Source organism: Phocoena sinus, chromosome 6, assembly GCF_008692025.1.
Source record: "Phocoena sinus isolate mPhoSin1 chromosome 6, mPhoSin1.pri, whole genome shotgun sequence".
Lineage (NCBI taxonomy): Eukaryota > Metazoa > Chordata > Mammalia > Artiodactyla > Phocoenidae > Phocoena > Phocoena sinus.
In genome coordinates, this window is record NC_045768.1 from 63,226,144 (window position 1) to 63,252,807 (window position 26,664).

The window sequence follows — 26,664 nt, forward strand, 5'->3', positions numbered from 1 at the left end:
GCTTAACATTTCAAGAAGCTACAGAACAACAGAACAATTTGTCGATCTGGAGTTTTGAGGATCCTGGGTGAGTCTCCTAAAAAATCTGTTTCAGATTCAAAAATAATTGAGAGTACTTATGAGGCTCCAGAACTTTTCATTTGTCCAGCAGACTTGTGGTCCCTTGTTTTGGACACAGATTTCTGTCTCCAATAATCAACTGAAATAATAATCAATTAGAATGAAGGCTCTGCTTCTGCTTCCCTTACGTTGCCCAGTTGTTCCTTTAAATTAATAAATCAACATCATTAAAGAAATAATATAAGGGAACTGCCTAGCAGCACTGCTTTCATCATGAAAGTCACTTTACACGTTTTCTTCCAATTCTTTACAGAGTGGTTTGGGAAGTGGGTGTGTGAGGCTTTGTGTATTTCTCTCTGTACAGGAAGCTTGAAGTTAAAAACAAAATTCTGATGTTCAGAAAAATCACGTTATGGTAAGGTTAGTTTGGCAAAAGAATCTTTGCAGTAGACGTGGTAGGAGCTGGAAGCCAAGAAATTGTGCTTATCTGTTAGTAATTCTTATATAAATAGCTTGAAAGTGAAAGTTATTTTGTAACTTTTTATTGACCATGGTTTGCCTTGGTGATGATCAGCTCAGCTTATGCACTATATGAATAGGAAGGAAAATAGTTTGAAAGGCCAAATGCTAATCCTGCCAGAAAACTATAGGACACTGGTATAATTTTATCATTTCCAATTACCAGAGAATGGTATATACAACAAAATAGAAAAATCAGAGTAGACATAATTCTGAAAAAGAAAATTATTAGATCTCTGCATAGAACATTATCACCTTTAAAAGAATTATATACTATATTTAATTAAAAACTTCCCTCATGTTGATACTTAGATGAAATAACAACATCTCTTTCAGTTCATATTAAAAATGCCTTCTAGGGCTTCCCTGGTGGCGCAGTGGTTGAGAGTCCGCCTGCCGATGCAGGGGACACGGGTTTGTGCCCCGGTCCGCAAAGATCCCACATGCCGCGGAGCGGCTGGGCCCGTGAGCCATGGCTGCTGAGCCTGCGCGTCCGGAGCCTGTGCTCCACAACGGGAGAGGCCACAGCAGTGAGAGCCCCGCGTACCGCAAAAAAAAAAAAAAAGGCTTCTAACTTTTTGTAAAATAACAGTATTTATGTTTACTATATATTCCATTAGTGGGAAAATTTAACAGGACATTAAATATCTTTGCTCAAGTCCAAAGAACTCTATACTTAGAATGGAATACTTCTCAGGTCTCTAATTTACATACATTTTCAGAAACTCTTAGCAGAGACATGTTCTAGAATCCCCAGGATTACAGAGGCCTAAGGCTCCTTATTTACAGAAAAAAGCCCTTGCACGTAACAACATTCAACAAACTGTTGCTTAGCAGTATTTTACCACACGCAAAAATCCTTTCTTTTCAATTTGAAAGGGATGTTTTAACTCTCTTAATACACTGAAACAAACATTTTGGTGAAAACTATGATTAATCTTTTCTTGAAATAATTTATAAACATTTCTTACTTTTTTTTACTTAGGTCAAAGGTATTCAATAGTGAAGTACCTATAAAATAAACTGCCTTGTGATAATCTTAAATTAGAAATTTTATGTAGTACTATAACTAAAAAAGAATCCTTTAACAGGGGGCTAAGGTATCATCTAATGAAAAGTAAAGATGCAGGAAGAGAGAAAAAAAAGCCCATCATTCTTCCTTATAAATGGTCAGAAGAAAAAAAAACAAAACACCAGACATGGCCCTTGCTTTCTCTCAAGTCTCAATCTTCTTCCTTCTTCAACTCTCAGAGACAATCAGTAAAGGAAGAAATAGATCAATGCCCAAAATGTTCATTTCAAAGTTGTGACTGACATGGATAACCTTCTTCTACACAATTAAGGCATTTTAGTGCCTAAGTTATATGGGTTTAGAAAATGAGATACAATCATTTGTACAAAGTAAAAATAATGGTTGTTATAATAACAAAGTGATCGGTTTCTATTTGGAAGTTGTCTCTTTTAGTCTTCTCTCTAAATCCTGGAAACTCAGCAAACCTGGGTTCAGCTACCCCTTCCTCTAACCTAAACTAAAACTATGCTTATGCTGATCAAATAATTCATCACACTGTTCTGAAGTGACTTGATCACTTGTCAAGTCTGTCCCACTTGACAGGCAGGCACAGTGTTTTATTTACCGTGGGACGCCCAGAGTCTGTTACAGCACCTGGAATGCAACAGCTTCTCCAGGAATATTTGTTGAGTAAATGATGAGTCACTCGTGCGAGAAGAGTTAATTTAAAATATTAAACCTAGCTTTGAATTAAGGGATTAGGTACAGTTTGACCAAACGCTTCTCTCTCACACATAACGAAGTACTCACACATGCGTACACACGTGTGTACGTACCAACTCACACGTGCACACACATACACATACACACACACACACACACACACACACACACACAGCCCTTAGTGATGGATGGGGAATGGGCACAGCACTGAGATGGACAAAAATCCACGCCTGGATTGGCAGGGGTGGTGGGGGAAACATTTATATAAAAGGCAATCAGGATCTTAGCATAAAAAGTTTACTAAAAAGACTCACTTTAAAAAATCTCATCCAACAACATTTAAGTATTTCTAGAAATAAAATCTCATTTAAGGGATTAATTATGATGTACACATTCTGTGCGTGTACGTATACTTTTAAACGATTCAATGATTTCCCCAAGAAATTTGCTTCGTTCTTTAAACTGAACTTAATTATTTTATCTTAGTGCCAATGTTTTTTTTAAAAAGTTGATTATACCCCCAAACACCCATCTCTACATCGAGATATATAATCTGTCATCATATACTGAAGAGAAAAATTATGGATGAAAACAAACAAATAAGAATGAAATGCTTTAACAGCAAACACATTTTACTCTAATGTTGGGTCAGTGTAAAGATGATGACTCCCTTGGTAAAGAGGACGGCCCAGGTGAATAGTTTTAGCACAGAAAGCTCACTGGAGGGTACCTCTACTATTCTATCTCCAGGTTTCAAGGTTCCATTTTTGCCAGCTGGACTATCTTCAAGAACATGTTTGATGAAAATGCCCCTCATCACTTCACCGTTGCTTAGACGACTCCCCATCCCTCGTCCACCAACAATGCTGATGCCCAAGGATTTGCTTGGTTCTCGCCAAAGTTCAACCCTATAAAAAATAAATGAAATTTTAAACTCTCATAAGAAAGTATAGGAGCAAAGCCTCATAATATTGGGTTTGGCAATGATTTCTTGGCTATGACACCAAAGGCACAAGGCAACAAATCCAAAAACAGACAAACCGGACTTCAATAAAAGTTAAAGCTTTTGTTCATCAAAAAAGTAAAATGGCAACCCACAAAATGGGAAAAATATTTGCAAACCACATATCTAATAAGGGATGAACATCCAGAATATCTAGAGAACCCCTAAAACTCAACAACAGAAGAAAACAAACAGATCAAAAATTGGGCAAAGGACTTGACTAGATATTTCTCTAGGGATGATATACAAATGTCCCATAAGCACATAAAAAGATGCTCAACATCACTAACATTAGGTAAATCAAAAGTACTATGAAATACCACCTCACACTAAGTAGGATGGCTACTATCAAAAAAAAAAAAAAAAAAAAAAAAAGAAACCCAGAAAATAAGCGTTGGCAGGGAAAAATTTTAGAAATTATGGAGAAATTAGAACCCTTGTACACTGTTGGTAGTGATGTGAAATGTTGCAGCTGCTATGGAAAAAAGTATGGAAGTTCCTCAAAAAATTAAAAATAGAATTACCATATGATCCGGCAATTCCATTCCTGGGTATATACCCAAAAGAATTCAAAGCAAGGTCCTGAAAACATACATGTACAGCCATGTTCATAGAAATATTATTCACAACAGCCGAAAGGTGGAAGCAACCCAAGTGTCCATGGACAGATGAATGAATAAACAAAACAGTATATAAATACAAAGTAACATTATTCAGCCTTAAAAAGGAAGGAAATTCTGACACATGCTAGGACATAGATCAACTTTGAGAATGTTATGCTAAATGAAATAAGCTAGCTAAGTGAAATAAAGGACAAATCCTATATGATTCCACTTATATGATGTACCTAGAGTAGTTAAATCCATAGAGACATAAAATAGAATGGTAGTTGCTAGAAGATGCATGGGGTGGGGGATGGAGTTACGATTTAATGGGTACAGAGTTTCAATTTTGCAAGACGAAGAAAGTTCCGGAGATGGATGGTGGTGATGGTTACAGAGCAATGTAAACACACTTAATGCCACTGACCTAACACACTAAAAAATGATTCAGAAATTATAATAGGAAACACATTTTTTTAAATTCAAGGGAATAAAATGTTACGTATGTTAATTTCTGCAAATATTATTTGCTCGATTTATTAAGGTTTTACTAGTAGTAAAACAAGATCATTTTAAATACTCTTCCAATTATGTGTTTTATAGGGGCTGATAAATAGTAATGTATTTCTGAAGCTGATTTGTTACAGGTTAATATTGGACTCATACTCCAGGCTGGGGCACCGATGAATGTAAAAGGACCATTTTCCAGAAGCTCTAATACTGCAGACATCAAAAAATTCAGCTACCCTCAAACAGATGGTACCTTCTTAGCTTGGCAACCCAATCAAGAGAGAGAACATTTCTGCATGCACTGCATCAGAAGCCTACCTCTGTAGAAGTCAGTCTTGCCAACACAGATCTAGAAACTAACAGTCAGCGCAAGAAGAGCAGTTCTTGTTAGCAGCGCTAACAAGATCCTCCGTGACCTGATCCCATCACCACCTTCTAAATGCATCCCTCACAGCTCTCCACTTTCCTCTCTCCAGCCCAGCTACAATATCATCTTGCTGTTCCTTAGGTTCATCAGACATGCTCTCCCGCCTTGGGGCCATGGCGCTTGCTACTGCCTGTGTCCTGAATGTACTTCCTCTACCCACATAATAACCGCATGAACTCTTATCTGATAACTGCAAATAGCTGTCAGAGTTATGGATGAGTTGAAAATACGTGTCTTTTGAAAAGGCGGGATATAAGAATAAGGTGATTTGCAGCGAGGTGTCTGGCCAAGATGAAGGAGCAGCTCAGGTGACTGGAAGCAAACAGAGATACTGAGTAGAAAGCTCTGAGATAGGTAATGAGACTGTGCAGTCTACTCCCAGCTGCAGGAAGGGAATCAGCTGACACTGGACATCAGATAAATGAAGAAAGCACAGTCCAGCATGCCCTCAAACTTGACATTTGAGGTGCTCCCAGAGGAAACGAAAGGATGGAGGTAGGACTCCTGTGCAATGAGGGAGGTCACAGTAAGAAAAGACTGGGATAAAAGAGTACTACAGGTGGAGTGAGAGGGCAGGCAACTGGTCACATGAAGGTGATGATGAAACCCACATTTTCTTTGGTCAGCACTTTTTTCTTTATTAGAAATCTAAGATCCTAGAGATCTATTGTTTAGTCTAAAAGGATCTCACCATGATTCTTGATCTTAACAAATCTGTGAGAATAGCTTAAACTAGTTAAAATTCTATTCATCATTTTCTTTCATTCTAGGAATTCTGGGAAAGACAAGAACCAACTTCTTCCATTTCCTAAGGTAAAATGGCAAAGTACTAAAGTCAGCAGAGTTAGCCATTGTGTTTAATATTTAAGAATCCAAAATACATAGATGGGGCTTCCTCGCTCTTTTTTTTTTTTTTTTTTTGCAGTACGCGGGCCTCTCACTGCTGTGGCCTCTCCCGTTACGGAGCACAGGCTCCGGACGCACAGGCTCAGCGGCCATGGCTCACGGGCCCAGCCGCTCCACGGCATGTGGGATCTTCCCGGACCAGGGCACAAACCTGTGTCTCCTGCATCGGCAGGAAGACTCTCAACCACTGCACCACCAGGGAAGCCCAGCTCTTCTTTTAAAAATGTAAAAAAAAAAATAAAAGAAAGAATGAAAGAAAATGTCTCCTAGGGCTCTTTGTGGTTGGTGTAAACTAGAGATTGGCTCTTATGATTCCCCGAATACTAAAAAGAGCAGCACAGCAAACACTTATTAAGGGCTTATCATGTGCTCAGCGTTGTTCTCTAAGTGAGTTCCATACACTTTAATTCTCAAATCACTCCTGAGGTGGATACTCTTGTCAGCCCCAGTTTACAAAGGGAAGAGGCACAGAGAGGTTATAAACAGCCTTTGGGTACCAGCACCTTGTGCTTCCTCAGGATGTGGCACAGACAGTAAAGTGGTTTCAGATCCACTCCTCAGAGGAAAGGCTGTAACTCCTCAAAACGTCAGAGCAGATAACCAAAGCCAGAGCTGCTAAAAGGACCCTAGCACTGAGGAACCAGACTCAGGATTCACGGAGCAGAACATGGTGAACGTTCCGTGGAAAGAAAAAAAAAAGAGACCTATAAAAGAAAAATTATACAGAACATGTGCAGAGCTGGTTTTACAGAAAAACGGCAGCCTTTCTGGGGGACACAGGTTTAAAAAAGGGTGAAATTCAGAAAAGCAAAGGTAATGCAGAGCTCTGAGGCCAGGCTGCTTGAACTTAGAACCAAGAGCTCCTGGACTCAAGTCCTGCCCTTCGGCTCCTTAACAACTGTGTGACCCTCTGCAACTTCTTTAGTCTCTCTTTTACTTTCCTCAGCTGGGAAACGGATCCAACGAGAGTCTCGACATCAGAGAGCTCCGGTGAGGATTACGTTCATGAATACATGTAACGTGCAACACAAAGCTTTGGGACATACTAAGCAATCAGTAAATCTCTGATTACTCTTATTATGATGATTATAATTACAATTACTGAAGTAATGTCAACAAGGTATAATATTGAATTCATACGACAAATGAGCAAATGTGTACCCCAGCACCTCAATCCTGTTATACCTATACATTGTTTACTAAGATAACTTACCATTTTCTACCCATCAGGTTGACAAAAACAGTTTTTAAATGATCATATGATGTGGTAACAAAGATGTGGGGAAAAGGAAACTCTTATATATTGGAAATAAAGTAAAAAATTGGTATAGTCAATTTAAAAAGCAATTTGACAACTTCCAGTAAATAATACAGTTAAATCTATGAGCCAGCAATTCCACTTTGGGATATACACCTAGATAAATTGTCATCCATACATATAAGAAAATAAGATATAGTTACTACACAGAATTATTATAATAATAATTAACTACTCAAATATCAATGAGAATAAACTGTGGTATATTCATATACTGAAATGCACTGCAACAAATAAACTGAATGAATTAGATATTTAAGTATCAACATGATAGATCTCCAAGACACTGGTTTGAGAGAAAAGTAAGCTGGAAAATGATACATACAGTATGTTACAATCCTGTACATGAAAATCACACAAAAGTGTAACACAGATTATTTACAATCTTAAAATGTACGCTTCGCTAAAAAGTATTCTCTATTTCCACACAAAGTAAATTTTTCTTGACTGCATGAAAAAATGTCCTAGCAGGTTTCCAATGTTGTAAAGCATATTCATAACACTTGCTCCTCATTTACTAAAAGCTCTGGCTATTTTGGTAAGCTTCCTCATGAACTTTCCCCCCAAAATACCTTAGTGCTTCTATGTAGGTTAGGGACGGCAGAGTATCTTCTTTACGATTTATGGAAGCAGACATATCCTCTCTGTAAATTAGTTACTGCCTTTAGAGACACCTCTTAGGCTGACGTGAAGGCTAAAATCGAGGATAAAAGTATAAAAATCTTCTGGTCCATAAGTTACACCCTTCTCATAAGAAAATTTCATAATGATTCCTGTGTTCAATGCTTTATTTTCGTTGTTATGAGTAATGATGATGAAGATGCTGATAAGACCGACACTGACTGAGTGCTCACTCTGTACTGGGCACTGTACTAAGGACTTTACATGCATTATGATATTGACTTCTCCAAATTTAAAAGGTTCTATTATTTATTTTTAAATTAAAAATTTAATTATTATTTCAAAAATGTTTCTTAAGTGAAGTACAGTTGCTTTAACATATATTAATGTCAGGGGTACGGCACAGTGATTCAGTATCTTTACAGATTATACTCCATTAAAAGTTATTACAAGATAATGGCTATAGTTCCCTGTGCTATACAGTATATCCTTGTTGCTTATCTATTTTATACATAGTAGTTTATATCTCTTAATCTCTTACCCCTAATTTGTCCCTGCAGCCTTCCCTCTCCCCTTTGGTAACCACTAGTTTGTTTTCTATATCTGTTAGTCTGTTTCTGTTTTGCATATACATTTGTTTGTTTTATTTTTTAGATCCCACGTAGAAATGATATAATACAGTATTTGTCTTTCTCTATCTGATTTATTTCACTAAGCATAATATTCTCTAGGTCCAAATGTTGCTGCAAATGGCAGAATTTCATTATTTTTATGGCTGAGTAGTAACATTCCACTGTGTGTATATATACATAAAGATAGATATATAATTTCACCTAATATTTATAATTCTATCTAACTTACTTCTGCCTCTTTCTTCAAATAAACAAGAAACTTAGTATCTTATAATATTTTTTCTGCCACAGATCTACCACTTATATTCTCAATGTGGGTAATAATGTAGAAAGACCTTAATTTCTCTAAGCAGTCTAAACAGTTTTTAAAAAATTCAAATCAAAAAGTCATTTTAGATGGCTGAAAATGCTTACTGTCTTTGGTGAAAGCAACATAAAAGGTTTCCTATACTTTGAACAGGATTTGACCTAGAGAATGCTTACATGTGATGGCTGTAGCCTCAAGCTCATTGGTGAGCAAGGAAACTCATCAAACTACTACACATCCGCAGAGTAGAAATTTTTCTCTCTCTCAAATTTTATTTATTCATTGTAGAATAAATATTAAGTATTTACTATGTAAAAGGCACCTTTGTGATGGTCACTTTTTAGATCTGTTTAGAGAAAGTACCCAACTATTACTTATATTTTACACTTAATGCAAAATACCTCACATTTTTCTTAATTACTTTGTGTGTCTCTATATCTTGCCTCCCCAAATGCATAATAGCTTCCTTAAAGGCAGTATTTATGCCTTACACTTCCCTGTTTTTCACAAAATCACCTGCCTCTCATCTGGGTCCATAATCGGGATTCAAAAAATTCCTATTAGACTGAATCTGATTCTACTCAGCAGGAACATGAAAATACACCTTGGTGATACACAGTAGTATATCCGAGCAGATTTAGGGAAGCCGTCTTCTCTATTATATATGAGATTCGTTCTAGAAAGAGCATGGGTTAGAATAACTGCAGCCTATGATAAGATGCTTACACACACATTTTGAATATATATACTTGAATATCTAGTTTCTACAAATGCTAGAAAAATTTCAAGTTAACATTTGGTGGTTTACCTAAGATCAACTCTACAAAAAATATTCCAACTACCTATGCCTAATTTTCTCTACTTTATTTAGTCCCTACTATGTGTCAAATCCTCAAATACATGTTAGTTTAACCCTGTGTGATACAAATTATCTTCTCCACTGTGCCCATGTGGAAATGGAGGGTAAGGGATATTAAACTACTTGCTCAAAGTCACAGTAGCAAGTTGTAATCCAATACTTGAAACCACTCCTCCCTATCTTTAAACACCGAGTAGGTGGAAGACAGAAATAGTTCTTACCGCCTGGATTGATTCCAACTGCTGTATGTTGCATTTTGAAGTTCACTTTCTTCCCCCTCTCCTTCTTCTCGCTCTGGTAGCTCTGGAATGTCTCTGTTAAAGAGTTACACAGTTGAGTACTCCCAAATCCTAGTAAAGCCATGCAAGGTTGTCTTGTATGTACTTTACTGTTGGTTTGGCTAAAAATGCAGAACTGCTTTATATTTTCACCATACTTAACTAATAAGTAGATAATAATTTACATTAAGGGGAAAAATAAAACCCGTATTTCATATTACATAAAAGCCTTACATTAGAATCAATCTACTATAACTGAGTCTGGAGATACAGCAGAACACAAAGAATCTTGTCTAGTCTGTCTCTTTCCTAATGAAACACAGACGAAGAATGGAAAGGCATGAAAAGAAAGGGAAAATGCCAGAATTTTAAAGAGAGCTATTCAACAAGTTTTTTGGGTTTTTTTTTTTTTTTTTTTTTTTTTTTTTTTGTGGTACGCGGGCCTCTCACCATTGTGGCCTCTCCCGTCACGGAGCACAGGCCCCGGACGCGCAGGCTCAGCCGCCATGGCCCACAGGCCCAGCCGCTCCACGGCACGAACCAGGGCACGAACGCACGTCCCCTGCATCGGCAGGAGGACTCTCAACCACTGCGCCACCAGGGAAGCCCAACAAGTTATTTCTTAAATGCTTACCATGCGCAAGAAAGTAGCAGCACCACGTGGGTTATAAGCTTGCAAAGCCCTGATCGATCCTGGCCTGAAAGAGCTTATCATCAAGTACACCAGGAATGTAGCATATCTGCTTCCTCAGGATGGACCAATGCTTTCCCTTCAACTTTTGAAGACAGATGGAAAAATGCTTATGGTCCAGCTCAGCCATCCAAAGGAGCCAGACACAGAATTCTTACAGGAAGCAGTTTGCAGTACGCTTGTGTTCAAGGTCAGTTTTCAATTTCTGTAGGAATTCAGATTTTGCCAAATGCCAGGCATACAGCAAAATGTGTCCAATCTGTTACGTGACTATAAATAAAACCATAAAATATAACCTTGTCAAGAAACATTTTGTTTTCCCAAAGGAACACTTTGCATCAACAAATGGCATTGTAAGGGCCATAGAGAATGGTTAAATCAATTACGGTGTGGCCTTACGCTGTTAGTAAAAAATGGATTTCTAAAGAAACATTGCCAACATGTTCTTTTGAAAATAGAGAAGGCTTTAAAAACTCTAATTCAATAAATGTTTGCAGTTGATTTTTATAGAAAATTGAAAAAAATCTCAAGACAGTAATATGTTTCAGATTATATCCATTCTCCCCTGACAGGAATAATGAATTTGAATTCTACTCAGCATGAACATGAAAATACACCTTAGCGATACACAGTAGTATATCCGAACAGATATAATTCTGTCAAATTATATCATCTTCAGACTTTGAGATGAGAAGTCATCTAATCCAATAATCCAACTGTGTTTGAATGTTTCCCAACATTTTCTGCCCAATAATTTGTCCAGGCTCTCCTGAACGTCTCATTCTTTCTCTGACCTGAATGTTAGATTTTTGTTTTTCATCTTTTAAAAGGAAATCCACCTGCCTGTGGTTCCTACCCATTGGTTGTGTGACTAAATTCCCCCTCTGTGTAAACTGAGAAAGGAGACTCTAAATGAGGCTGGGGTCCCCAGAGCCTAAGCCCGACAGTGGGACACGATGGTTGAGAATGGATCCAAAGAAAGATTTTCAAAACGATGTTAAGTAGCTGAGTGAGAACTAGTCTGAGTGAAGCTCAATTTGTAAGATGCAAGGCAGATACAAGGCCTAACCCTCTGGAAACACCACTGGAGAGAATATGATAGAAAAAGCAGGTAAGGAACATAGACAGGAGTGAGAACTTTGAAAGAGTACCTAAAATATTCAGTTCTTACCCCTAAAGCCCAAGCTGGGGGAGCTGCTCAGACCCAAGCACACACATTACATCACATGTTCCTGCCCTTTGAGCTATAAGATGATGCATATCCTGAGTCTTCTGATACAAAAACCCCATTCTCTTCAAATGATTCTCCAATCTCAAGTCATTTCACTGACTCAGATATGCTCCTGTAAATGTGCTGATTATTCTTTATCCATCTTAGGCTGGGGTTTATGGGTCTTGGATCATGTGCTCCAAAGAGCAGAATGGACCGGTTCTGTTCCCCAGCACTCACTCAGCCAAGAATGAATTTTGCACTCATGTTTGCTATTGAATATCAACAAAATTTCTGTCAACTATAATAACTCTCTTTCATGTGCATTAAGGTGCCAGAAATTGGCACAAAGTCACACAGTGAAGGAGCAGAGGTGAGACTTGAATTGAGGCCATCTTATTACAAAACCTGAACTCTCAACCTCCATGCTATGCTGCCCCATATTTTTATACTGGGCTTGTGCAATTCTTTGTTGGATCCAATGGTTAAGAACATGGAGCCTGACTGCATGCATCTAACCTTGACTCTGCCACTTATTAGCTATGAAACTTGGGCAAGTAACTTAACCTCTCCGGTGCAGATTCCTCCTGTGTAGGACAAAGACCATTTTGTTTTGAGCACCCTTATATTAACAGCAAATATACTTTTTCTGCAGGGAAGCAGCTAGTCACAGCATTGTACAATTCAGGCCCTTCTCCTTTCTGTGCTGTGAGGGAAGCACAGTGCTGAAAGTGGCTCTTTGGCTCCAATAGTAAATTTTTGAGTGCTTTTAAGGCCTCAGAACTTAGTAAGAATACCATGTTATCTTGGCATATTCTTTAATTAAGCCATCTGAAATGATATTTCAGAGAACACTGGAATTACTGATTTTACCACTTTAACAGGAAGTACCAGATAGCTGTAATCAATTCATGTCATTAACCCCGAGATGGAAATTCTAGACAGGAGTATGGCTGAGTTTTGTGCAGGGTGGAATGAATACTCCTTTTCCCATAAAATTCAAGAGGCCCTAAGGGCCATGACGTTCTTTGCTTTTATTAAACACATAACACACCTTTCCTTCCCTGACACTTTCTGGATAGCTGCAGCCAGGTGCAAAATTTGTAAAGGAAAGAGCAATGTGATATCGTGATGCCTGCAAAGTCACTGGACACCAGGGTGCCCTGGGATGTTAGAAATTTTGTGAGCAAACCTCAAAGCCATTTTTCTCTACAGCATGCTTAAAGAGAAATCTGTTACTCAGTTGCTAATGCAACTGAAAAAAAACAGGCCCACAGCTGGAAGTGTAAAGTGGTTCATTCTTCCCGGAAAAGCAGTATGACATTATTTCTCTCCCTGTGCTGAACTCAGCATCATCATCAAAACCTAGTTTCTGCCTTTCCTAATGGGGGGGTGGGGGGTGGGGGGGACTGCTTCTCCTGTATTATTTAAAGGTTCTTAATACACTGCATATCAAAAGGCTTTAAAAAGCCATATACACTATTTCCTAACATGCATATATACAAAGACATTCAGCTCAGCGTTCTCCAAAACAGTAAAAACATAACTATTGAAAATGTTTCTGAATCTTTATGTACTTTAATAAAGAAATAAATAAAATTTCTGAAAATGTTTGCTTATGAAAGAGGAAAAGTGATACAATACCATACAAATTGTAGGTTCCAGGGAGTTAATGAAATCATACTCATATCTGGGGTAAATTCCCAAAACTCAGTATGTTGAAAGTGCTATATTGAGCGGTACAACTAAAGATGTTTTAATTTCTTGATTTGATTTTTCACAGTTTTTTCCAAATTTTCCACAATATATGATCACTCCTTAAGTAATATGGGGGAAAGGGCTGAATATTTTTTAAAATCTTGAAAGAGAGAAAAGGAATTCAGTGTTTTTCATTTCTACTACTCTCTGACTCTGGATTCAAAACTCTTCTTTATAACTTGCTGCATCATTCATTCACTGTAGCAGATTTACAGTTTCACTTACCTGCCAGTGTAGGAAGAAAAAATATCCAGTGCCATTATTCCTCCAGATTGTTGTCCCAAACTCATTTTGAACTCTTCTAAATGTTCTGCAGGCACATAAGTAATTCTGGAACAAGACACAATCCATGAAAGCAAAGGGAAGCAAAGTTTTGCCTGTTAGGGGAATCTTCCAAAATATAAAACAAAATTATATTGTCCTTTCACCTCTACTTTTTCACAGAACTCATTTAAATTGGCTTAACTCAGTAGAAAATCCAAACTTCAAAAGGATAAAGTATCCTATAGGCAAGAATAACAACAGAAATTAAAATTTTAAACACTGCTGATAAACTATGTCTTTACCAATAATTATATGGGGGAGGAAAATAGGATAATATCTATTTCCAGATGAGAACACTAACAGGAATTTTTTGAAATTAAAGAAATCTATAAATCCTTAGAAAAATAATTGTCAGTAATAACATTATTTTGTCCAAAGATTTTTGGGTTCCTTAGCAGAAACAAATGAGGTGAACTCTATTAAAACACTGGGTATACCAAATTACTTTACATTCTCCCATAATACACAATTAATTTTGGACATTAACAAGCATTATCAATAATCATATCCTAGCTTTATTAAATTATTAACTCTCAAGTCTGAAGTTAAACCATTATAAGTTTATGGAAAGACTCTGTTACTAATTTGTAGCAACTTCTTATATGTTCATTTTGGTTTCAGAGAATAGCCTACTGTGTACACCTGAATGGTCTCTTACTAATTCAACAAGTGCTGGCTGAATGCCTATAATGTGGAAGGCACAGAGTAAGATGCTTATTACAGCTATAATGCTTAGAAACTGACATTTGAAAATTTAAGTTTACTGCTGTCCTATCAGGCTACACAACTGATTGACTTGTTTAAGTAGTCTGTTCCGAGATCCTCAAATTAATGAATAGTAATGCAAGAGAAAGAATGCACTTGAAGTCGGTTCAGCATATTTGTACAAAGACACAAAAGTATGTATCAAAAATCAAAAAGACTATTAAAAAAGTCTTCACAAAAATCATGAAGACTATTAAACTGGCTAACCACAGCTTACCCATGAAGACAGTAAGCATCAAAACCCTAGCACTGGGCTTCCCTGGTGGCGCAGTGGTTGAGAGTCCGCCTGCTGATGCAGGGGACGCGGGTTCATGCCCCGGTCTGGGAAGATCCCACATGCCGCGGAGCGGCTGGGACCGTGAGCCATGGCCGCTGAGCCTGCGTGTCCAGAGCCCGTGCTCCGCAACAGGAGAGGCCACAACAGTGATAGGCCCGTGTACCACAAAAAAAAAACCCCTAGCACTAAAGGGCAAAGAAAAAGGATTGTCTTTCATGTTATAATAAAATAAGAATTATACCAATGGCATAATTTATTGAGTGAGGAAGATATATAATTTCAGACATACTGGTGATTTCCATAAAAAGCATTCACTCTGTGAGGTCGCTTAGGTTTAGAGTCAGGGGACACAGTTCTGCTGCTTCTCCAGAATGTTCTGGTAGGATAAATCACCACCAGTGAATCTCCATATCCTCAATGGAGATTGAGGATATTGAGGATATGACATCCTTTTGTAAAAAAAGGATGTCACTTTTTATGAGACTACTGTAAGCCAAGAAGCACAATACAAGCACAATACAAACATAACACAGTGCTCTAACAGAGTGTCAGCCAGCTTGGCCACACCTGATCATTCTGGCATAAGCCGTGGACCCTTACGACACTTTGTGACACTTTTACCTCAAGGATCAAACGGAAGTAAAAAACACAGTTTCAGTGGATTTAGGACTAGGCTGGGTGAGAGAGCTGCATTTTAATTCTGACGCTACTTTATTTATTCATCTATAAAAACACCTTGTCTATAGTGTTACAAAAGTATACTGAATAGCAAATTTGCATTTATCCCTTCAAAAATAATGAGTCAAAAATGTTTAACCCATTAGGCTGGGGAAGAAGACTGACTGCCTTTACACAAAGAAATATAAAACCTGAAAAGCCTATTCAAGAAAACTGGTATTATTTCTGAAGGTTCAGTAAAGTTAAAACTCACCTAAATAATACCTTAAGAAAAAAAGCCAGGAAGAGGTGAGGAGAAAAAGCTAGAACACAACAGGCAAAATAAGAATAATAAGTTAAAAGTATTTAATTTTTTAATCGGTTTGAGAAGGAAAAGCTGTTTCTATCCCAAACACTGTTGAAAATGAATTCTCCTCTATATTTATTCAAAGGTGTTTACCCTTTACCAAGAGGTGGGGGAGGAAGAGCTTTACAAATATTTTTCTTATATTTTAGAGCAGTGAGAAAGAGGAAAGAAAGCAGTTTTCATAAATATTTAGCCCAACACAGACAGCAAGGCCATCAGAACAAGCATCCCACAATGCATTAGCCCATGCAGAACAATTATAATACATGCCTGGTCACACGGCCACACAAAACCTCCAGACACCAACCCAGACCACCAAACTACATTATGAACTACAAACTACATTATAAACACACTGAAACTGCTTATTTGAGAGTTGTATTTAAAATTCTTAAAGGCAAACTAACCTTAGGTTACATGTGGAGTGGAAGAAAAAGAATAGCATTAGTGATGCCGAAATGTGACACAGCTATTAATCCAGAGGTTGCGTCTGCATATGCAGACAGGATCGCTCCCTGAAAAAAGAGCTGGAAAGCTTAGTAGTAGGAAAATGTGATTTTAAAATGAGTTCACAATCACCAGTACAATGTGAAAATGTAACCATCTCACAGCTGTGCTGGAAGTACGTTCTTACATAAAGGAGAAAAAAAAAAAGCCAAAATGTATATACACTGAATCTCTGTCTGGGTCTATCCCCACATCGGGATGTTACAAAAGCATGAAGAGGTTTCACAGACAAGTTGTAACACGCAGCCATAATGAGCTTTTGAATCACCATTACTCACACATAAAAGGGGGCTCGATCGTCAGCAGGTGCTGCAGAGAATCTAGAATGTGAAGCATACACCGCAGCATCTTTTTACAATGGTGTTAACAAATGTCAATGTCTTGTGCTGAATGTGAGATGCATGTATATGTAGTTAAAAGTGGGTCCTCCTGGTTGTTTTTTCCCCTTTCCACCTCCCTCCTATCTACACCTCCCCCAGAAAAGCATCTGCTCTTTACTGGTGTCTATAGCAGTGATTATTAACAAGCATAGAAAAATGTAACTGCAATCAATCTTTTATTCCTTGATCAGGAATTCATCCCACACTTTAGGTTAAGGCAGGTGAATTCTGATTCAGCTCGGTAATTATCTGGCAGATGTTACAAGCAGCTGCTGCTAAGCGCAAAACCCTGGCTATTATTACAGAAACATAAGCACTCCTGGCAAGGTGGAGTGCGAAGTGAGACAGGATGCATTCTGGTGAGGCTTCACATCTGGTTTTCCATAGAAAATAATGAAACCTGGAACTTACACTGGCTGTTCCTGAACTCTTGAAACTCAAATTATCTACCCAGGCACGCACGAACACGCATACACAAAGTTCCTAGTCATCTCTCGTAAGCGGCAAAAAAGAAGCCAGTGTGTTGTCTCAATAAGCAATGCTTTTCCTAAAACCAGTTATATAACTGAACCAATTAGAGTCCCTTTTTTTAAGTCCCTGCAATACATTCCTCCACCACCAGCCCAGATTAAGCTGGCTTCCTAACAAGAAATCAAGAGGAAGTAAAGAGACATGGATGGAGCCGAGATTAAAGCAATGACCACAACACTTAACTAGCACTTAACATTATGGTTCCACGCAGAGTAATGGAAGGACTAGACTTTCCATTTAGAAGGATTACCCACAGAGTTTTCAAGGTAATTTTAAACCTTTTGCTTCATGAAGGCAAGTGACAGGGAGGAGAAATGGCCAAAAACACCATGCAAAATGCATGGAACACACTGCTCAGCCCTGGTCAATCTAAATGGCTATTTGTTTTACCACTTGACACAATTTTTCTAAAAAAGGACTCTATGATTCTCATTTCTTTTTATCATTTACCCAATGAGTCAAAACTATAGCCATCCTAATCACAGCTTTAATAGGATACCTGAGGAGAAATCAATGTAATTTGTGGGTGTGTTTGTGAGTGTGTGTGTATGCATGCATGTGAGCATGTGAGAAAGAGACTGACTGACTGACTGATTTCCAGAGGAGGGAAGGTTGTAGGATTTTTCTTATTTTCTCTTTTTAATGTAAGATACTATATTACATTTTGCTTCCTGGAATCCTAAATCAATTTTTTATGAAACTAGCTCTCCAGATACTCTTCACAGTCTTAATAAAGCTGCTGAATGCATAAGTGGGTAAATCCTGGTGCTAAATCAGAGGGTGGGAAAACAAACAACAAAACAAATCAAAACACGCCCCACCAAAAAAACCCCTACAAAACAGGAAAGGAGAAAAAGGCTTTGTAGCCTGAAAATGTACCTGACACCTTTTCTAGAGTTGACTAGGTACATGACTTACGCTAAATCAATGTCACAATGATCTTATTTTGGGGCCACTTTTTAAGATCTGCAGTACATTAGAACAGCGAGGTAAGGTTAAAACCAAGCACCGATTCTGGTGCTCAGTGCCAAAAAGTGGACAGGAGACCTGCATCAGGGCTCACGACATAAGACGTGCATTATCACACAATAAATCAAATGATCAGTTACGAGACCATCTGTATTTTATAGTACTTCAAAACTACATAAGCTAAAACCCCGGCAGTAACGAGTCTCCATGTAGATCCTTATCATTCATCTTTGAAGCAAAATGAATGGACACTAGCCTGCAAGTGGTGAGGAAAGCACTTAACGTTTCTCTTTTTATTTATTGTAGAGGCAGTGACATTTTTAATGATCTTCGCTTGTACTTGCGTCATTAATAAGATAATTATGGAACCGTCACATGATCTGATGATCTGTTTCATTATAAAATAAAAGTCAAAAAGGCAGGCAAAAATATGAAAGCCCGTGAGTGAAATTCTGCCCTAAAAATAAAACCTCCTTTTTATAAGACAGCAGAATGCACTCTAAACAGCATATATTTCTCTGCTTTTTATTGATAGAAAAATGAGAAACAGGTTGTAAATACAGTTTTCTTACCTAAGCTCTACTGATATGTATTTTGCAGAAGAATAATACAGAATTCAGTCAGATAATATTAATACAAAAAAAGTCTCCCATACTAGTATTCATCATATCAATTTAAAGTAAACAATCTTTCCCTGAACTCTTATTTTACCATTTTACCCCTTATATGCAAATATTCAATTACTAATGCTAGAGAAAAAAAGGAACACTTTTACATTGCTGAGGTGTGACAATAAAGTTATTAACTGATTTTTATGCTGGCTCAAGAAATGTCTAGTGACTTAAAAACAAACCACATATATGACATGCTTTTAGTACATTATGGGATGATGAGAAACTTAAACACTTCCTGACAAAATAGCCTATATGACCTACCATCAGACCATATCAATATTTTGGTGAATTCTCTTATATCATGAGGCAGTTCAACAAAGGATAAATTATGGGTCAGACTGACACTGTTCTGTACGATCTTTACCATGCTTGGCCCTTACAGAACTGGCTGACTTGGAGGATTCATACAGATCATTAGGTAGTGCACAATTTGCTCTATTGAGGCCAATCCAAACTTCTTTGTAAGTTCCTAAGAGTGGACTGTCCTGCTCTATTAAGAGATTTCATATCTCTCACATCCAAGATTTTTGCAGAAATCACTGGAGAATTAAAAATAAAAATAGAAGGCAACATTGTTTTGAAGTATAGCTGTCCCTAGGTATCTGCAGGGGATTGGCTCCAGGGGCCCCCATGGATACCAAACTCCATGGATGCTCAAGTCCCTTACATATAAAATGGCAGAGTACAGTTGGCCCTCTATACGCATGGTTCAATCAACCTCAGATGGAAATTCTGATCCAAGGTGGCTGCCCCTGAGGATGTGAAACCCAGAGAGAGCCGACTGTGTATTTACTGACAAAGATCTGGGTATATTTGGACCTGTGCAGTTCAAACCTGTGTTGTTCCAGGGTCAACTGTATTTCAGTACTGTTAGTATTAAGAAGTTATTGATTGTAGATATAGTGTCCTAAAGACTACAATCAATACAATCAATAACTTCTCAGGAACAGTCAAATTCTTCAGTGATTTATATTAAATAAATATGTAATAATTTTTGTATATCAAACCGAAGTATGTACTGAGAAAAAAATTCTGATTAATGAATTGAAATTCCTGAATTTCCCAAGCCAAAATAGGATCCAAATGATACTTACTTTATGTCTGGCCCAATGAGAGAATGTCTTCTCAACATGGCTCGTGCCTGGGTATTGGTTAAACTGATAGTAGATTCTTCATTAATAGACAAGATGCAGTCCCCAACAGCAATCCGACCATCTCGACTAATGGCACCTCCATGAATAATGCTTCGAACAATCATCCCCAAGCCATCTTTATTAGCACTTACTGTCATTCCTATGGTAAAGGAGGGATACACATTATATGCATGACTTTCATGGTCTCCCAAGGCAATAGAAACAAAAGCAAAAATAAACAAATAGGACCTAATCAAATTTATAAGCTTTTGCACAGCAAAGGAAACCATAAACAAAACTAAAAGGCAACCTACGGACTGGGAGAAAATATTTGCAAATGATGCGATCGACAAGGGCTTAATTTCCAAAATATACAAACAGCTCATATAACTCAATAACAAAAAAACCAAACCACCCCATCAAAAAATGGGCAGAAGACCTAAACAGACATTTCTCCAAAGAAGACATACAGATGGCCAAGAGGCACATGAAAAGATGCTCATCAACATCACTAATTATTAGAGAAATGAAAATCAAAACTACAATGAGGTACCACTTCACACCGGGCACAGAATGGCCATCATTAAAAAGTCTACAGATAACAAATGCTGGAGAGGGTGTGGAGAAAATGAAACCCTCCTACACTGTTGGTGAGAATGTAAATTGATACAGCCACTATGGAAAACAGTATGGAGGTTCCTCAAAAAGCAAAACCAGAATTGCCATATGATCCAGCAATCCCACTCCTGGGCATATATCCAGAAAAAAAACTATAATTCAAAAAGATACATACACCCCACTTACAATACAGAATGGCATCATTTACAATAGCCAAGACATGAAAACAACCTAAATATCCACTGACAGATGAGTGGACAAAGATGTGGTGTAAACACACACACACACACACACACACACACACACACACACACTGGAATATTACTCACACATAAAAAAGAACAAAATAATGCCATTTGCAGCAACATGGGTGGACCTAGAGACTATCATACTAAGTGAAGTAAGTCAGACAGAGAAAGACAAATATACCATATGATATCACTTACATGTGGAGTCTAAAATATGACATAAACTTATTTATAAAACAGAAACAGACTCACAGGGAGAACAGACTTGTGGTTGCCAAGGGAGAGGCGGAGTAGGGGAGGGATGGACTGGGAGTTTGGGATTAGCAAATGTAACCTATTATATATATGTATAACTGAATCACTTTGCTGCACACCAGAAAGTAACAGCATTGTAATCAACTATACTTCAATAAAATTTTTTTTAAAAAGCACGACATTCAGGGCTTCCCTGGTGGCGCAATGGTTGAGAGTCCGCCTGCCAATGCAGGGGACACGGGCTCATGCCCTGGTCCAGGAAGATCCCACATGCTGTGGAGCAGCTAGGCCCGTGAGCCATGGCCGCTGAGCCTGCATGTCCGGAGCCTGTGCTCCACAACAGAAGAGGCCACAATAGTGAGAGGCCCGTGTACCGCAAAAAGAAAAAAAAAAAAAAAAAAAAGCATGACTTACAAATTCATTTTAATTGAATTTAGTAACACCTATGGATTCACAGATAAAAGAATAGGAGTAACTTTTTCAGCAGTAAAAAAAACAATCAAAAGGAAAGCATCAGTTTCTAACAAAAATATTTTTTAAGTAAATTTAGAAATGTTTGTGAAATTATACCTAAAGACACTGCATGTTAAATACATTAGAGATGAAACAGGGTCTACACTGTGGAGTGAATGTAGCTTAGGCTACATGATGTGTCGCCACTTACATAGAAAGCTCTCTCAGGGAGAACATTTTAACAGTATCAAATCAATTTTATAATAATAGTTCATCTCTTACATATATGAAAGAATAAAGAGCAGGACTATAAATGGAAAATTAGTTCTCTAAGAAACTCTCTGATATTACCTTATTTCTAGATCATTTGTTCATTTGGTATATATTTACTATATGTTTACTATGTGCTAAGTACTATACTGGTAGCTTGATATAAAAAAGCATAACAGAATTCCTAACATCAAGAAGCTTGTATTCAAGTCTTATCCGCAGTGCCTATCACAGTGCCTGAACATACAGTAGTCAGCTGAATTAAACTGATGTAAACGTTAATCTATGACCACTTTATTTCCAAATGTGAACTTCAATGAGCTCCAGATTTGGATATTTGATTGCCCTCTTGACATGGTCCCTGAATGATTCATAGGAAATACAACCCTAGTAAGTATAAAATTGAACACCCTAGTCTCTATCTCCCCTTATTTCTCCATTTGTCCTCCCCTTTTTGGTAATGGTACCACCATACTACTCTCCATTACTCAAAGCATAAATGTTGGAGTTGTTCTGGATTCCTACCTCTCTCTCACTACCTATATTTAATCCATCACCAAGTTCCACCATTTCTATCCCCAAAACATCTTGAATTCATTCACCTTTCTTCACATCCATACTAAACCTAGACCAAGCCAGCACTTCTCCTGCCTCATTTTTTGAACCAGCCTCATAACTGGGCTCCTGGCTTCCGAAGTTGTCCCTGCCAACGCATTCTTCTCATAGCAGACAGAGCAACCATTCAAAAAAGACAAACCACATCACATCACTCCCTTTGCTAACAATCCTTTAACAGTTTCCTATTGTTCAAATATACAACATACCTACATGGCCCTGTCTATATGGAATTCCTGGCCTGGCCCTCCCGACATGCACCCTTCTTTGGGCTATGCCCTCCTTGCCCCACGGCCCCACCGTGTTCCAGCAACATGGCCTTCTTTCAGAAATATACCTAGTTTCCCTTTTCAGAGTCTTTGCCTGACACCCCCTTTCTTCAGCTCTTGCACAGCTAACAACTTCTCATTCTTCAATATCAATTCCTCAGAAAAATATTCTCAACAAACCCATCTGAATTAATGCTCCGTTCTCCCCCTACCCTCACTCTATTCCTTCAAAAATATAAGACCTATTGAAATTGAAAACTTTACATAAAATAATATAAATTCACTTAAAACCAAGTACTAAAAGTTCCTTCCAAAACAAGATTATATAATTAAACAATATAAGGAGAGCTATAACTCTCTTATTAAAACTTTGAGAAGTCAATAATCCGTTTTTAGTTTTTTATAATATTCTTAAAAGAAAGAAATTCTCTCTGAATACTAACTTTAACTATACCAAATTAGACATGATATTTCAAATATTTTTTAAAGAATGATCCTGACTACAATGTGTTTCCAACCTCACATTTCATGCCTGGATTTGGGCCATCCAGGCTCCTAGTTACCATTTTCTGATAGGAATGAACCATTAATCAAATGTAGTTAAAAGATTCTGCTGAGATTCATACAAACTATTTTTAAGTGCACTGTGATTAAGGAGCTTACATAAACCAAAAAACAAGTCTAGACGCTGCTTCATCCAAGGTGGGTTTCATACAAGCAAAGAGGCTGGCTCTGAAACGTTTCCACAGGTATGCTGGTTTGCTCTGATGCTGCCATCTTTCCCACCAAGACCCACCAGACAACTATACTATAGCAAAATCAAAATGTATGACTACAAAACACAACTTAACTCAGTGGCCCATCCTGGGAATCTAACCCATCATCTTGCTCTCATTGGCACCATGCATTCTGCAATAAAGCAAGCCACAGACATGCAACAAGTCTTCACGAGCTATGGTCAACATGACCTCTAAATTAATTCTTAACAGCATATTCAACTCATGACTCTACCAGTTATTAAGGCTGTCAGGTCATGTCAACCACATGAACAAAGAGGTTGACATCAGTTAGCTCAGCTTGTACTTTCCTTTCACCAAATGATCATTTTCGGGCTTCAATAACTTCGAGGTAATATCCACTGACTAGATTTTGGTTGTAACTCATAAGATCTCTCAATTTTTTCCTAAAAGAGGTATAGTAGCATAGCCCAAACCATGTACTGTAGAACCAAAAAACTGGTTCCAAATTTGAGTTCCAGCACTTCTAATCAGTGTGGCTTTGGGCAACTCACTTAACCTCACAATGACCTGCATTTTACTCATCTGTAATATGGGAATAATGTCCACTTTCAGGGTTGTTTAAAGAATGTTTTGAGAAAAGCACATGTAGTGTTCCTTTCAAAGTGCTAAGTAAAGTACAAAAGAAAACTCACGGAATATATTTAAAAGACATCTCCAATCCAAAGCTACACTGCTTTCTAATGTCTTGATGCAAATCGTAATTCAGCTTCAAAATGAAGCTTGTTATTACAGCAATGCCACTGCAGCTCTGAGTTACTCAAGGACTCACGTGCCTTGTATGGTTTGTGAAAACCAGAGACAGACTCAGGTTTGAGTCCTGGTTCCACAGAAATTCCTGAGTCTATGTTTCTGTACCTCATCAGCGAAGAAAAGGTAACACCTTCCTTTCCTTCTTACTTTTTCACCTTCAAGACCTAGTACAATATAATTAGCCAATGTACCACAGACGTATCAAAAATAATCACGATTACATTTTTCAAAGGTCACTACATGCATATGTACATAACTGTGTATGTATATCTGCACATAACATCCCCCCCCACTAAATTTAACAAAGTTTAAAAAACCCAGGTTATTCTTAAAATCACAGCAAATGGATGATGACAGCTTTTAGAGAAGCCTATCATTTATTAATAATTTCTTCTGATTATAACTAGGAAAGAAACAAATTACCCAGAAAGTGAAAACTGCAAACAACTTCACATGAAGAAGAGACCTATTCTATGAAAATGTGTTCAGTGATAGACCCTTTCATGACACACTCCTACCAGCACAAAGCCAGTCTCAATTAGATATTCTAAAATGCCACCACACTTTTTGTTACTTCAAGTTGTAAAGGCAACACCTTTCTACATTAACAGCTTAAATGAATGCTTTAATTAAATTGTTTTAATGTTCTACTGAGATTTTTAAAATAGGCCTTTTTCATTATCCTTTACATCTAGTTACTCTGGGCATTGTAGAATATTGAAATCTCCTGTCAAATGAGATAAGAGAGAAATATTCTCGCTTTGGCATACAGAATTTGCACTCCAAGATGCCAGAGGAACTCCACTGGGTCCCAGGAAATCAAACAGCTAAGGACAAAGCCCTATAAGCATTTTGGGTATGTACATTATTCAAATAATGGAAACTAAGCAGAAAAGTAAAACTAAAAGATATATATTACATATATATGTTAACACTTTTATATTAGTTTCGTTGGTAAACTAATGGTGTTATAATTTCACACAAGTAAGTGGTTTAGTCTCACAAAGCAAATTCAAGAGTTCTTTTATATTTTAATGTTAAAATCAAACTATTGAGGTATAAATGGACTTCTGGATATGAAAGCAAGGACACTTCACCTTCTACTCTTTTTTTTTTTTCCCCAAAATCCTAATCATTTTGGTATAGTTTTTAAAATCAAAACTCAACGGCTAAAGTAGGCGCAACTGAAGTTTCCAACGACAGATGAGTGGATAAATGAAATTTGGCGTAAACACACACACACACACACACACACACACACAGGAATATTATTCAGCCTTTTATTAATAAGGAAGGAAATTCTGACATGTTACAGCATGGATGAACCTTGAACACATTACGAAATAGGCCAGTCACAAAGGGACAAATACCATACGATTCCATTTACATAAGGTACCCAGAGTAGTCAAAATTTACAGACCGAGAGGAGAATGGGGAGGATGCCAGGAGACAGGGCAGAGGAGGGAACGGGGAGTTAGTGATTAATGGGTACTGTTTCACTCAGGGAAGATGAAATTCTGGAGATGGATGGTGGTGATGGTTGCACAACAATGTGATGTACTTAATGCCACAGAAATATACACTTAAAAATGGTTAAAGTGATCAACCGCATGTTATGTATCTTGTACTACACTAAAGAAAGGATATATCCCGACGTCATAACAGAAAAAACAAAAAAAATCCATGACTGTCTCAATAGATGAAAGAAAAGATTTCACAAAATCCAACATTCTCTCAGCAAACTAACAACTGGTGAGCAATCCACAGGGTCAGACTGTTAAATCAGATGTCCTCCAACCCCAGCTCTTACAGCAGCCTCCCAGCTGCTTCCGATCTAATTCATCCACCTGTGCCAGAATGATCGTAAAACACACATCTGGTCACGTCACCCCTCTGCCCTCAGCTCCCACTGGCCACTGGCGCTTAAGGCAGGGGGTGTCCTGAGGGAGGTCCTGTGTCCTGCATACGAAGAACTCGCCCGGCAGCTGTCTCCCACCTACCATTCCCTCAGCTTCAACTCTTCCTTTGCCCGCCATTATGCCACACTTCACCCACACAAAACAAACTTCAGTGATGTTTCACAGTTCTCTGCCTTGGCTCTTCCGACTTTCCCAATGCCTCAACGAGGTGGTAGAAATCTCCTTTTTCAAGGACTAAATCAAACATCTACACTTCTCTGAAACCTTTCTAGAAACTCCTCCGCACTCAGAGCAGGGATCAACTCTTCCTTCATTTAAGGCTTCAATGTTCTCTGCATGAGGGTCTCTCACAGCAGGTATGATATTTTAATGCACTGAGGATTTTAGAAGTCAGTTTGTCTACTCTCCTAACCTCATATTCCTTGAGGAAAATGATTATATAATGGT

The 26,664-nt window shown here is 37.9% G+C and overlaps 1 protein-coding gene across 6 annotated transcripts in view; it reads right to left on the reverse strand.

Moving 5' to 3' along the window:
• The window catches only part of MPDZ (multiple PDZ domain crumbs cell polarity complex component), a 171,358-nt gene that overhangs the window by 39,220 nt on the left and 105,474 nt on the right, over window positions 1-26,664 (reverse strand). For all 6 annotated transcript variants that reach the window (XM_032634997.1, XM_032635002.1, XM_032635000.1 and 3 more), the window contains 4 exons: window positions 19,982-20,180; window positions 13,662-13,766; window positions 9,721-9,813; window positions 3,045-3,222 (listed from right to left, as the gene is read on the reverse strand). In XM_032634997.1, coding sequence (XP_032490888.1) covers window positions 3,045-3,222; window positions 9,721-9,813; window positions 13,662-13,766; window positions 19,982-20,180 — 575 coding nt within the window. The remainder of the gene's footprint in view (window positions 1-3,044; window positions 3,223-9,720; window positions 9,814-13,661; window positions 13,767-19,981; window positions 20,181-26,664) is intronic.